This window comes from Octopus bimaculoides, chromosome 3 (genome assembly GCF_046866305.1).
Source record: "Octopus bimaculoides isolate indiv1 chromosome 3, ASM4686630v1, whole genome shotgun sequence".
Classification (NCBI taxonomy): domain Eukaryota; kingdom Metazoa; phylum Mollusca; class Cephalopoda; order Octopoda; family Octopodidae; genus Octopus; species Octopus bimaculoides.
Window position 1 is genome coordinate 45,457,000 of NC_142930.1, and position 16,136 is coordinate 45,473,135.

The 16,136-nt window shown below is 34.2% G+C and overlaps 2 protein-coding genes across 3 annotated transcripts in view; one reads left to right on the top strand and one right to left on the bottom strand.

The window, feature by feature from the left end:
- LOC106875681 (uncharacterized) overlaps nt 1–13,183 on the bottom strand; it is a 64,170-nt gene extending 50,987 nt beyond the window's left edge. Inside the window, exon 1 of one of the 2 annotated variants that reach the window (XM_052966524.2) lies at nt 12,344–13,183. In XM_052966524.2, coding sequence (XP_052822484.1) covers nt 12,344–12,353 — 10 coding nt within the window. In that variant the 5' untranslated portion in view covers nt 12,354–13,183. Of the gene's footprint in view, nt 1–11,765; nt 12,030–12,343 lie in introns of those variants that run through there. The other variant, XM_052966528.2, reaches the window with a different exon arrangement.
- The window catches only part of LOC149136516 (sulfotransferase 1C4-like), a 100,003-nt gene continuing 92,510 nt past the window's right edge, over nt 8,644–16,136 (top strand). The window contains exon 1 of the mRNA XM_089348897.1: nt 8,644–9,729. The gene's annotated coding sequence lies outside the window, so the exon portion shown is untranslated. The remainder of the gene's footprint in view (nt 9,730–16,136) is intronic.

Consider the following 16,136-nt stretch of genomic DNA (forward strand, 5'->3'; position numbering starts at 1 on the left):
ACCCACTATCCGGCAGCGTCCAATTCTCTAACGGTTTTTTTAAAAATGAATCAAGCCATAACCTTATCCATCTATTGTTTTCATAATCGGTCATAATGTCTTACGTTTAAGATGATTCCCATGCTTTTCCTGATGAGAAGGTTACAATTTTAATATCAAAGATCCCTATGGATCACACAGGTTGTAATCCTTTGAAACATGTAGGAATAAAGTATGCAATTATAACATGCGTTTTCTCCAATCCTTAAATTCTTAAATATACTCAAATACCCAAAATTTCAAGGAGTTCCTGCCTTAAAAACAGGAGCTAACCACAGTTATTTTGTGTTCTTTGCTACATTGGTTTCTATTAACCCATTTATTCTATCAGAAGAATTTTTATTCATTAAGATAGAAGAAATACACATAATTATATATATATATATATATATATATATATATATATATATATATATATATATATATATATATATATATATATATATATATATATATCCCGCATGCTACTCCACCTATCTCTCTTGATATGACATGTAATTGCTCTTTATCACTGTCTGTATATATATATATATATATATATATATATATATATATATATATATATATATATATATATATATATACATATCTGTAAAAATATGTGACACTTATTCAGTAGCCATGATAAAACTCCGAGCTTCGGATGCCAGAGTGGGAGCCCACGCCAACATCTCTTCAGTTATCCGGCCAATTGAAAATTCCTGTGAAAAATGACCGTTAAAAACAAAGGGAAATTACTGTGTAGTGACAAGGTCAAAACGCGTCTAAAACTGCGTATATTATCGCATGCATGCATATGCGTGCGTATGTAGATATATGCGTGCGTATATAGGAATATGTGCGTGCGTATATGGATATATGCGTGCATGCGATAATATACGCAGTTTTAGACGCGTTTTGACCTTGTCACTACACAATAATTTCCCTTTGTTTTTAACGGTCATTTTTCACAAGAATTTTCAATTGGCCGGATAACTGAAGAGATGTTGGTGTGGGCTCCCACCCTGGCATCCGAAACTCGGAGTTTTATCATGGCTACTGAATAAGTGTCACATATTTTTACAGATAAATTCCTCTATTTGCATAATATCGAGGTCTCTTTTGATGTCCTTCCTGTCAAATATATATATATATATATATATATATATATATATATATATATATATATATATATATCCCGCATGCTATTCCACCTATCTCTCTTGATATGACATGTAATTGCTTTCATTTTGTTTGAAACTAAATGTGGACTGTCTCATTGTCATAAAACAAAGAACTGTGTGCGATTGGCAGTTAGTGTTGGTAGTAGTTCACTACGAGCCTTTGATATAGATACAGATCGTTGCGTTTCGTGTAAAGTATATACACTACGTGCATATACTTTATTCCTCCCTGCTTCGTTATATTATATAACTAATACAAAGATATATGAAAGAGAGAGAGAGAGAGAGAGAGAGAGAGAGACGATTATGCGGATAAACAAATTAGATGCATCAAATATATTAAACATATTAAATACACCAAATACAAAATATGTATATATGCATACATGCAAAACGAGAGACTTATAACCTTTCATCCACCCCTTTAATTTTCTCTGTCGTTTGTACTCTGTGTAAGCTGCACTTATTAACATTAATATAAATATCTATATATTTATTTTAAAAAAATTCATCACCTGATAGTTTCCACTTTTTGCTTTCTCTCGTTTTGCATGAATACATATATACATATTTTGTATTTGATGGGTGGAAACTACATTTTATTTTCCGGGCTGAGATTCGAAACAGAATTTAAGGACTCTCACTCGCCCGATCCACTGCTATAGGCTGACCAGGGATGGTGGTGGTGGTGGTGGTGGGGCATTTCCTTGTCTTGTCTGAAAGTGATGGGTGAGTTTCCACACCACCCCGCTTCCAGTGAGAAAGCCAAAGAGATCGAACTATACAGATGTGTGTGAAATTGAAAATGCATGACTTGGTGTGTAATGCAGAAAATGTATATACAGTCATTTACTAACAAATGAACACTTGTCAAAAACAGGTGAAGTGAAAGAAATGAAAAAATATAAAACAAAATTGAGAGAAAAGATAAACTTTCATAGTTGGAGTATGTGTGTGTAAGCATGCTGATGTAATAACATAGTGCAACACATTTTAAAAACAAAGCAAAACATTTGTGCATGCAAGAAAATGTAATTTTACATAGAAATGAAAATGTTCATGCAAAAAGATCGTTGGTTAAATATTCAGTCTGTTCAATTGGCAGAACAATTAAGGCGTTGATAAAAAATGTTTTTGGTTTATACAGAAATTTTTTTTTTATATATACAAAAGCATTTTGTCTTGTTTTGGTTTGTGTCTGTGTGTGCGTTCGTTACTAGGTTGTGTTCTCTTTCTGTCTCGTCTGTTCGTAGTTTGCAACTGCCACTGTCGTGTCGCTTGGCTCACAGTGGTCACCATTTCCTCACGGTGGTGACTGCTCACTGCTGGTTAACTGGAGTGTGACTACGGAATCTGTACTTATAATGGCCATTCCAGGTAGAAGGATGGATATACCATTATACGAGTGGCTTGTGTCTATTTAGGTCACCTGTTGTCCAGCTGAGCTTTCCGTAACACAACCCAGGTTGGAAGTCGAGTGGAAACCCAGCCATCACTTTCTGACAGGACAAAGAAATTTTTGCCGCCCGGTCAGCCAATAGCGGTGGATCCAGCGAGCGAGAATCCTTAGATTCGGTTTCGAATCTCAGCCCGGAAAATAAAATGTAGTTTACAGGAACCTCGCTTGTGATTTGAAACCAAATCGGATCTAGTTTTTTTCATTCGCAAAATATGCATACAGTAACAAACCTGAAAATCGGCTATAATAATATAGTTTTCTCCAGTCTAATTGCTATGAAGGTATGGTGTTGAGGAGAAAAAAAAATTGGAGGAAAAAGTTACAGAGGTTTAAAAATCGAAAAAACTGTGTATTTTTAGCCAATAGCGAGACAGAAAATTTCTGTTTAGCGGAGCAATGTCAACTTTATGGTTGTACCCTGTAAAATTCATAGTTTAGCGTCTGTAAAATGACCTCTTCATTGGAGGTTTCTAAATAAACAGAAATACCTAACCTAATAAAATCAACATGTATCATCTTACTGTTTCTTTTGTCTCTTCATTGATTGCATGTTTAAACAATTTTTTTTTGAATTTGTTATATTAATATATTTGTCTTCATGTGTTTACTTTATGCTGATTTCAGTATTATGTATAGCTGTCGTGTATTTGCGTACATTATTAATATATAAATGCATGTGTATGTGTGTGTGAAAAAGAGCATCTGTCTCCAAAACTTCAAAGTCGAGTAACATTTTCATGCTTAGATTTGTGAACTAGGATAAGAATAACATTAGTCAACAAAGAATTTATCCCAAGAAACAGAATACCTGTATCTTATATGTTTTTGCATGCAGGATTCAAAAATAATGTCAGATTATCTGTATTAAGTTCACACATTCCATTCACTTTCATAGTGCCAAGAAACTGTATAAACATCGCAAACAACTTTTGCTATCTATGAAAATTATGTAAAATATTGAGACAATTGACGAAAAATATCTCTAATAAAATTCTAATTGAGGATCTTTATGGCTTGACGGCCAACATTTTTTTGTGTAGTGTTTTTGGTACCGAAACACTTTCAAACTTCGTATACTTGTATATTTTGTGGTATAGAACAGATAAAAATTTTTGGATCTTTTTTAAAACGGGGGCCACATTTTTCATTAACGAAACACTTTGAAACTTGGAACACTGGTAGAATGTGTCATATAAAACATCTTTTTCTCTTAGTCTTCTTTAAAAAAAAAGAAATCCATAAATTATTCCATGTTAAAGTTGTCGTATTTCTGTAATTTCAACCAATCACTGACGTCCATTCAGCCGACTACATAAACAAACGATTCTGTGCCGACTACATAAACAAACGATTCTGAAACAATTAACCCTAACCCTAACCCTAACTCTAACCCTAACCCTAACCCTAGGGTTAGAGTTAGGGTTAGGGTTAGGGTTAGGGTTAGGGTTAAAGCAAATTTAAAATGAAAAAAGCAAATAAAACGAAGAATCGTTTGTTTATGTAGTCGGCACTTAATGTATATCGGCTGAATGGACGTCAGTGATTGGTTGAAATTATCGAAATAAGACAATTTTTTACATGAAATAAATTCGAATACAAAAATATTTTTCTGTTCTATAACACAAAATAGATAAGTATACGAAGTTTGAAAGTCTTTCGGTACCAAAAGCACTACGTAAAACATTAATGAAAAATGTGGCCCCCGTTTTAAAAAAGATCCAAATTTTTGTATCCGAAGTTATTTCACGTTAAAAATTGTCTTATTTCGATAATTTCAACTAATCACTGACGTCTATTCAGTTGAATACAGTTAGTGCTGTGACGGTGTATGTGGTATTAATCCCCGTTAGTTCTGACATTTCCGATTAACTAGACTGTTCGTAAACAAAGGGGAAAAAGCCATCAAAATACTTGAATATTGCCTGCACTTGTTATTGGAGCTGGCAGAATTATTAATGCACCTCCACCAAGTGCTTCATTTCCTAGAAATAGCAGCCAAATCTTCTTCAAATCAAACTCTAGTTTAGGGTTAGGGTTAGGGTTTTAGAGTTAGGGTTAGGGTTGGGGTTAGGGTTAGGGTTATGGTTATGAGTTATAGGGTTTTAGGGTAAGGGTTAGGGTTATGAGTGAGGTTATGGCAAAAATAATCATAACCCTAATCGTAACCCTAAAACTAACCCTAACTCTAGAACCCGATCTCTAGTTCTTCTTCAAATCAAACTCTACCATCATTTAGAAAATGTGTTACTGAGTACTAGCGAAAAATTGTTACACACACAGATACACACAGCGTAATTTATTATATAAACAATATATGCGTATAAATTACGATTAAACCGGATGAAATATGTCACAGGGAATAACATTTTTATGACCGGCCAAAAATGATTGTTTACAAAAGAGCACTGCCTGTATTCAGCTGAATAGACGTCAGTAATTAGTTGAAATTACAGAAATACGACAATTTTAACATGAAATAACTTGCGATGTACAATTTTTTGTTAAGAAGGCTAAGAGAAAAAGTTGTTTTGTATGACACATTCTACCAGTGTCCCAAGTTTGAAAGTGTTTCGTTAAGAAAACAAGTGTTGGCCGTCAAACCATAAAGATTCCTAATTGATAAATATTAATTTTATTAAAACAAAATGTGGTATGACGTCAGCAACTGGGGAGCTGACCGCTGACCGGAACCGTGAGCTGACCGGAAGAGGAAGAGGGGCAGAGGGAGCCTCGATTGGCATTTCGTGATATTTTCGAGTGGGGTCGTTGCGACGCGAAGACGTGCGAGGCGATCGTCCAGGTGAGGGAGAGGGAGAGGCAGCTGCTATTTGTAGCGTTCTTCGGGTCGGGCCAGGCGCGAGGACAGGATACTACAGGACAGACTCGTGCGGTGTAAGGAAGACGAGTTAAGCCGTCTACTACTAATCACTCGCACACACCACACAAAACACGCGGGTGAAGTAAAACTTGTGGTGTGAAGAATCAACACAATATGCGGGTGAAACACAACCCAACGTGCGGTTATCATGGTAACAAGCTGTTAATACCTCGCTGTCTGTTGATTGGCTAAAATTATCCAAATTTCCCAACTTTAATTCCAAATAACATCAGATTCTTTAACTTACGAGATAAAGTAATTGGTTGATCGTAATCAAAATTCAGAGATGCATCAATACACCGAAACTGAAAGCAATGTGAGCAAAATTATAGGAGGTACATTTTGTAAATGAAAAAGACTAGATCCACCAAATCTACCCGCTTGTTTTGGCAAGCAACCAGCGGGTAGATTTGGTTTCAAACATCAGGCAGGGTCAAAGGTTCCTACAGATGTATTTAATATATTTGATGTGTCTAATTTGTTTATCCGCACAATCACCTCTATATCCGCTCAACTTGATTCCTCTTATTGCCTTTCCTTACCTTGTGGAATGACCCCCGTAAAGACATCGGAGTTTAAGTTTGAATCTTTTGATTAACACTAACTATGTCTTCTATACAGAGAATTTCTGGATCTCATCTGTGAACTACACACATACACGTATATATATATATATATATATATATATATATATATATATATATATATATATGTGTGTGTGTGTGTGTGTGTGTGTGTGTGTGTGTGTGTGTGTGTGTGTGTGTGTGTGTGTGTGTGTGTGTGTGTGTGTGTGTGCGTGTGTTTGTGTGTGAGTGTTTGTGAGTGTGTGCAAGTGTGTGTGTGATTGTGTTTGTCACCCACACCGCTTGATAATCGGTGTTGGTGTGTTTACATCCCCTTAACTCAGCTGTTCGACAAACGATACTGATAGAATGAATACCAGGCTTAAAAATAAAATATAAATATTCATTCGACTAAAAATTATTGAAGGTGGTGTCACAGCATGGCCAGCCACAGTTTAATGATTGAAACAAAAGAAAAAAAAGAAAACCTTTGAATTTCTTGTTGTTATTTAATAATGATTTTATTATTTAATAGCCGATCTAGTCGGTTTGGCTGCCAGCATCAATTTTGTTCGAATTGATTTCATATTCAGTGCAATGATATACTTTTATTAGTTAATGAATGACGTGAAAATCATTTTCGCAATAAATCAATAAAGTTATTAGTAATTAAAGTTTGAAAATTTTGGTAATTTTAGCCAGTCGTAAGCCACAGACACATTCATGCCTGTTTCCATAGTAACAAGCGGAACATGAGAGAAAGCGACTTGCTTTACCTGTTTATTGACAATTGAACATGTGATGTTCATCATATTTGCTTTCAATGCATATTAAATGCTTAATACTACTTGTTTACTCGTTTCTTTTTGCCGTTGAAGTGGTTGAGAGGCGCGCTAAAAATAACTGCTGAATAATATTTCTTGGATAAATCTTTTAAGTTCGTGCTATCGCATTAAATGCATATTGAATGCTTCAAACTACAAAACACGTGTTGTTTACAAACATTGACAACACGTGCTATTTTCAGGATGTTGACGAAAATGTGCAGTCTCAAAATGATAGCTTCCAAATCCTGTTTCCGGACTGGGTGAAAATGATCAAATTTTTAACCCTCTATAACTTTAAAAAAATGTTTTTGTGGAAAAAGTGAAAAAACTCCAGCAATTCAGCAGGGAAAAGTATATTATGTCGTCAATTTTTTTTAATTTTCGGTAAACTTTAATTTTTGAAATGCTGGCAGCCAAACCAACTAGATCTAGACTAGCAATTTTGAGGGGAATGGTTTTCCGATACTATTGACTTCATTTCGATTGGTACTTTATTATAACGACTTCGGAGCGCTGAAAGGCAAAATGCATAGAGAGTCAGAAAAAAATCTGCAAAGCATATTCTCCACCGACCAAACATTTCTGCCAATCTACCGCCCTATTAGTCAATATATTTTCATTCAATTTCTACAGGAACGTAATAAACAATTATTGATTTTAGTTTTCAACTTGTGTGTGTAAATATATACATATGTGTATACTCACACACACACACACACGGATCTTTTCAATCTCAGTCACAGATTTAAACATTTTTTTAACTACACAGTTTGAAACTTCGGATACTGGTTGAATTGAAAAGATCCCTCTCGTTCTTTAACACTTACGCCAATTTATCTATCTATCTATCTATCTATCTATCTATCTATCTATCTATCTATCTATCTATCTATACATACATACATACATACATACATACATACGTAGTAGGTAATGCATACATACATGCAAATAAATAAACAAACAGAAGTACGTAGTACACACACACACACATATAGTCTTTACTCTTTACTCTTTTACTTGTTTCAGTCATTTGACTGTGGCCATGCTGGAGCACCGCCTTTAGTCGAGCAAATCGACCCCAGGACTTATTCTTTGTAAGCCTTGTACTTATTCTATCGGTCTCTTTGGTCGAACCGCTAAGTTACGGGGACGTAAACACACCAGCATCGGTTGTCAATCGATGTTGAGAGGGACAAACACAGACACACAAACAAACACACATACACACACACACACGAACACACACATATATATGCATATATACGACGGGCTTCTTTCAGTTTCCGTCTACCAAATCCACTCACAAGGCTTTGGTCGGCCCGAGGTTATAGTAGAAGACACTTGCCCAAGATGCGACGCAGTGGGACAGAACCTGGAACCATGTGGTTGGTAAGCAAGCTACTTACCACACGGCCACTCCTGCGCCTATATATATGTATATATATATATATATATATATATATATATATATATATATATATATATATATATATATATATATATATATATATATATATATATATATATATATATATATATATATATATATATATATATATATATATATATATATATATATATATATATATATATATATATATATATATATATATATATATATATATATATATATATATATATATATATATATATATATATATATATATATATATATATATATATATATACATATACTAGCAGCTAAGCCCGGTTTCACCCTGTCTGTTTGGATGATGTGGCCATAATCTTTTTTCGGTTAGGCATAATCTATAACAGCGTTTCTCAACCTTATCATATTGGGTCTCCTGTTTCAATTGAGGCCTCCAGCTGTATGAAACTTTCCTGACTCCCCCCTCCTTATCAGAAAACAGCTTCAGGAATTGTGAAGAACGAATTTGTACGTTGTCTGTTTCTGAAAGCTATTCTATTGTACCTCTCTCTAATCATTAAAACATTGACTTAATTATGAACATAGAAAGAAATTATGCATTAATCCCTACTTTTGTAAGCAATTGTATCCGTAAAAAATTTTATTTGCAAAGAACAGAAATTGAAAGATATATGAAATGGACGTGTGTGTGTGTGAGTGCGTGAGTGTGTGTGTGCGTGCGTGCTTGCGCATGTGCATGTGAGAGAGAAAGAGGGTGAGAAAGAGAGTTTGAGTGAGTGACTGAAGGTGTATGTCATGATGATTGAAGTCTTTTAAGGCACACACACATACATAGAAAACGTCATCATATACAATTTTTACGATAGTTGATTTATAGAAAAGATTATGTTTAATTTTTGAAATGCAAATATGTGAATGAAAATTAAGATCAGACCTCTACATGGTTGGTAGACCTGGTAGAAACAGCAGCCAAATCTCCCTCAAAACACCCTACTGTCTTAATTCGACAATTCTGCCTATTATGTAGTTTGAAAACTCCTGAAAAACGAATTTGTACGTAGTCTGTTTGTGAGAGCTATGCTATTGGACCTCTGTCTAATCATGAAAACATTGATTTAATTATGAACATAGAAAGAAATTATACATTAATCCCTATTTTTGTAAGCAGTTGTATCCGTAAAAATTTTATTTGCAGAGAGCAAAAATTGAAAGAAGATATATGAAATGGACGTGCGCGCGTGTTTCTGGCTAATTTGGCGGGAGTTTTGCAGTCGGCACGAGGTGGTTTGTGTTTACCTCTCGAGTCGAATTGTTAATTTGTCTGTAATTGCAATGCCCGGACAAGTCAAAATATCTTCGTTTTTTACTCCTTCGTCTGCAGTAAAAGGAGCCAGGAGCCCTTCTCCGGTAAGTTGAAGAAACAATAAGAATATTTTAATAAGTTTTAGCTTCAGTTTAAATTTTATGTTACCAGACAGTGTTTTTATAGTTAAATTTTATGTTACCAGACAGTGTTTGTATATATGTGATATAATAGTTTCACTTTGATAGTTTCAGTATTAAAGTGAAACTGTCTGACATTAGAATAGAGAGATGTTATTGTTTCACTTTTGACACGTAATACCGCAAAAGTGGAGGAGATGTGATATTGCACTGGGCTCGCACTAAGCAAGAAGTTATATATATATATATATGAAATGGACGTGTGTATTCTTGTTTTTATACTATTCATTTGGTTCTTTATAGATTATTTTAATAGATAACTTATTTAACACTATATTATTTAGAAGTTATAGTTTCATTTCAACATAATATTAGAACTTCGATTGGAATAGTGTTGATATATTTTCGATTATTTTTGATTAATATTATTTGATTAATTATTAATCTTTATAGTTTATAATATCGTTAAAGTTATTTTAAAATCAAAACTTTGTATATATATATAAAGTTTAACCTTTTATTCATAATAATTTTTTCTTTCCTAATTTTTTTTCATTCATAATTTTTTCCATTCATAATTTTTTCATTCATATTTTTTATTATTACGTTTGTAGAAATAAATAATCTTGTATTTTTCTATTATTCAATTGATCTTTAATCATAATTAAATAAACGTCTTTAGCTTTAAATAGTATAGCTTTAACTATTACACCGGTTAAATATGTACTAATTTTATCTTCATTATTATTTTAAACTTAAACTTCGTTCAACTTGTATTTAAAACAATGATAATTTAGGTAAGATGTTTTTTGTATATAATATACATGTTATTATTATGGATGAAGGGATGATTATTGAATGGTTATTATTTTGATATTATGATATTTTTTAAATAATTTTTCTATCTTTATATAATAAGTATTTCATATTAATTCATTTGGTACTTATTGTTGGTTGAGATATATATCTAATTATTGTTCTACTTACGATCTGACGAGTAGCTATATTTTTGAATAGAACTTATTTTCGATAATTTCAATTGATTTTAATCGATTTAAATTTCTTTTCTATTTGAAAATTGGTTATGAAACACGTGTAATCTTTTTATTATATTTATCTTATGATATTTACTTTACTTTATATTATACTCATTTATTGTGCTTTTAATTATTAATTTTTCTATATGTGATAGTGGATTTTCATCGATGAGTTCTTGAAAATTGGTTATTTCCCTAAAACTATATATATTTTATATATACTTTATCTATAAGGCTCAATTTAATTTTAATTTTTTATAAATTGATTTTAATTGAGTTTTTTACCTGTAATTTTGGATTTTGTCCCTAATAATATTATTATATGTATATATATGGATCCAATGAAAGTGTGCGTGGAATATAGATAACAAAAAACAATGTCGCATTTTAAACTTGAGAAAAGCTTCGCATATTTGTTATTACCTGCTTTATTTGTGCATGTAAAATCCGTAAATTTTCAGGAAGTAAACGAGATCAACGTGGAAAAAGCCGTATTAGATATAATAATCCATGTGTTTCTTTAGTTTTCAACCACCAAAGACTCGAAACATTGCAACATGCATGGAGAAAAGGAAGAAATGTAAATTAACGCTTACTATTGATTAATGAAAATGCGAAAGAAAGAAATATGATATTGATTATATTAGTTTTAAGGTTAATCAAACAAGATCTGTTGAAGTATACAACGCACATAAATGAAGCAGGTAAGAACAAATATGCGGCGGAGGGTAAAGAATACGTACACCACCCGTTTGCGGCGTAACAAATACCCTAACCCTAACCCTAACCCCTAACCCTTTCCCTAACCCTAACCCTAACCCTTTCCCTAACCCTAACCCCTAACCCTTTCCCTAACCCTAAACACCGGGTGTACGTATTCTTTACTTTCGCCACAACGGAATATTATAATCTGGCAATCAATCGTTTTGAGTCTCAGAATTGCCATTATCTTTCGTCACTTACTTTGAACGTGAACGTGGAAGAGGCCGGCGCGGCAGGGTGCATGTGAGCGAGCTTGTTCAGTTTGACGTGTCGAAGTGGAAGAGTGTGTGTGTGTGTGTGTGTATGTGCGAGCGTGTTCTGCTTTAATTACTTAGGTGTGGAAGAAGCTAATGGGTGTACGTCTGTGTGTGTGTGTGTGTGTGTGTGTGTGCGTGCGTGCGTGTGTGCGTGCGTGTGTATGTGTGTGTGTGTGTGTGTGTGCGCTCGCCTGTGTGTGTGTGTGAGTGCGTTAGTTCGAGCGTGTTCCGTTTTATGTATTTATGTGTGTGGAATGCAGATAACAAAAAATAATGTTGCATTTTAAACTTGAGAAAAGCCTTGAATATTTGGTCGGAGGTACAGAATACGTACACCATCCGTTTTCGACGTCACAAAAACCCTAACCCTAATCCTAACCTTAACCTGGGTGTACGTATTTACTTCCGCCCTTATTTACGTTTAGTTGGATTGGGCCGTTTGATACAAAGGCACAATTACAACCAACTGACAGCCTACGATCCCGCGAGGGAAACAAACTAAATGACTAAAGCTCTACTTACATATTTTCATGTTGACGATTAGTGGTTAACTCCAACAAAATCAAATAGGTAATTTACTTCAGATAGTCTGTATGACCCGATTTCCAGTTTCCAGTTTGAATCCGTTGACAAAGAAACTACTACTACTACTACTAGCATTAGTAGCTTTTGTATCCCTCTAGTTAATCATGATGGAACAGTTGTACTTTAACCGAATGACTGAATGTGATTGTCACATCTTCCGCCTTGTTTAGCCCCAGGACTCATATTACACGCTAGTAATAACTTGTCTTTGTTTCGTTTGTTCCTTTTGTGTTTAGTACTTTCCCACATTATATATTTCTTAATCCAGTTTACTACTTTCCCACATTATATATTTCTTAATCCAGTTTACTCTTTGTTTTTTTTTGTACGATGCACTTTACCTGTTGCATTTAACCGTAACAAACTGGTGACATGATCGTTACAGTTTGCGTTTGTTGTTGACTCAGTTTAATCCTTTTGGTAGATTGTGTACCAAAGGCGTTAGAACAAACGACAGCTATAATGCCGTTTCCTTTAGATGAGGGCTAGCCAACCTGAGGCCCGCGAGCAGCATACGGCCCGCAGACTTTTATCTTGCGGCTCGCCTGGTACTTTCTTGAAGTATTGTGTTTAATTTCAACATAAAATTGTTTGTGTAAAGCATTTGTTTCAAAATAAATTAAAATTTCAATAGCCTACAATTTTATAATTTTAAACAAACGAAAAGTATGAAAAATTCTTGATTCTGAAATTTGATTATTTGACTATTAGTGCATAAAGCAAACAAGTGGCCGAGAAAAAAAAAACAAAAAAAAAACACGTTACTCTCACCCCCATTAAAACATTGCCATTAAAAAATGGAGTTATCTCCTCACTAAAATCTTGGGTTACCTCCCATATATAAAAACCGGTGAGCTTCATATAAGTCTTATCTTATTAATTTTTCTTGAGATTAATTTAGGACATTTTAAGAACTAATATAAATACTATCTTCATAATATAAAACAAACATCGCAATTTTAAAGATTTGTTGTAGAGTTAAATCTTAATAAATATTCTCTTTTTGAGAAAGCTTTTTCAAAGATAGTTCAGTCGAGAAGAGTCCATTTGCAAACACACATACACACTTACATAAATACATACATACATACATACATACATATGTACGTACGTACATACGTACATCCATCCATCCGTCCGTCCGTCCATACATACATACATACACACACATTTACACATACAGGCTGGAGTTGGTGATTGACGAGGTTGAAAAGCTGATATTTAATCTTCCTAAGTAATAAAATCTCGAGACAAAATTCTCTCCTTACCAAAAAAAAAAAAACCCAAAAAACTCCAAAAACATAAATCATGTCAACACACACACACACACACACACACACACACACACACACACACACACACACACACACACACATGTTGGGTCCTCCGATAACTCATGGGTTAGCCAAAATGCGTGCAGCACAAGCTTCTCTCAAATAGTTATTCCAGTCAACAACGCAATTGGCTTTCATTTCAAGCTCACGTTCACAAAATTTGATACTTGTCATGACGTGTGCCCAGCAATATATAAAAAGTGCTGCTTTACGAAAAGATAAACGTGAATTAGCAAACCAATTTTCTGTTCTTAGTCCTTCTTCCTGTCTGCATCCACGAATTCTACATCGCCATCTATTTAGACTTCCAATTGAGAAATTCATAAACTGACCGTTGTTGCATTTTCTTTCTTGCCGAAGAATTCCTTGAAAGAAAGTAACATTGGATGTTTCAGCTTTTCGAATTTTGCCTAGACGTAAAAGATTCATAATGTAGCGTAGTTTCTGGTGAAATTTCTCATTCCCTTTATTATATATTTGTGCAAGGAACAGCTAGCCTTTGGCCGCTATTTGGATCCCGTTGTATCCACTACTCTGATTGGTTGGTATCGGTGCAATTTGTCTCTTACTTGCTGGACACACAATATGACAAGTATCAAATAAAAAATCTCCCCACTAAAATCGAGTTAATGTGGTTATCTCACCCCCTTTAAAATTGGGTTATCTTCCCCGTTTTACAAGAAATATCGATACTTTTGGTCATCACCCTCAACTAAAAAAATTGTTTAACCCTCAATAAAAAAAAAACTGAAAAAAATTAATAAATATGAAAACTGAAAAAATTAGTAAACATGAAAATTGAAAAAATTAGTAAACATGAAAATTGAAAAAAATTAAGCATTTTTATAACAAATCATACCCTGCCTATTGAGGAGGCCAAACGCTAACAATGTGTTGAAGTACTGAATCAAAAGGATCTAACTCTTTTAATTCAATCTCGGTAAACTTTAGTTATCTCACCGTCCCCCCCCCCGCTTAAGAACTGGGTTATCTCCCCAAGTTTTATGAGAAATATCGGTACTTTTGGTAATCTCCCCATCTCAAAAAATTGCTTAACCCTCAAAAATACAAAAAAAAAAAAAAAAAGTGAAAACATGAAACGACTTATTGAATCTGAAAATATTTTTATAACAAATCACACAAGACTGAAAAAATTAATAAGCACGAAAACTGAAAAAATTAAACATCTTACTGAATCTCTTTACTCTTTTACTCCATGCTGGAGCACCGCCTTTAGTCAAGCAAATCGACCCCAAGACTTATTCTTTGTAAGCCTAGTACTTATTCTATCGGTCTCTTTTGCCGAACCGCTAAGTTACGAGGACGTAAACACACCAGCATCGGTTGTCAAGCGATGTTGGGGTGACAAACACAGACACACACACACACGCACACACACACACACACACACATACATATATACGACGGGCTTCTTTCAGTTTCCGTCCACCAAATCCACTCACAAGGCTTTGGTTGGCCCGATGCTATAGTAGAAGACACTTGCCCAAGGTGCCACGCAGTGGGACTGAACTCGGAATCATGTGATTCGTAAGCAAGCTACTTGCCACACAGCCACTCCTACGCCATTCTGATAACATTTTTATAACAAATCATAGCATGCCTATTGAGGAGGCCAAGCATCAACAATGTGTTGAAGTGTTGAATCAAAAGGATCTAAATCTTTTAATCCAGTCTCTTGTCACATAAGCTCAATGTTTTAGTGGGGAGAGAACCCAATTTTTTAATGGCAATTTTTTAATGGGGTGAGATAACCAAAAAGTACCCAATTTTTTAACCAGTTCGTCTGTTTCACTGGCTGTATGTATGTGTGTATACATATACATACATACATACATATGAAGGCACTAGCCAGAATTCAAAATCATGATCCAAGTATATCGGTTACCTCATTTTACAGCTTTTTAGCTGAGATAACATGTTAAATCTATTAATTCAATTTAAATCCAAGTGGCCTAGCATATGAAAAATCTGAAAATTCAGAAAAATTGTATTACATGTGTATAAGAAGGGATGACCACTAAGTGGATATCCTATATGCTAGAAAGAGGTCATCAACGACCCAACCACAAAGAAAAATAATGTTCTCCAGAAAAAAAAAATTCGCAAAACATCAGAGCATAAGCGGGCAAGACAAAATGAGAAATATACAGAATAAAGAATTAAGATATTGGGCTTGGAGGATGAGATGTCGTGCGAGATGGAAGAGAGCATAGAAAACCATTTTGCGGCAGCAACCGGTACTACGAAGGAGGGCATAACGTCAGAAGTATAAGAAGTTAGAAAATACCAAAATATGATGCAAAAGGAGGGGAATGTACTGAACTGACCCATCCTAATGAAATTTCAAAAGATGTACAGGAGAAAACTGTAATATA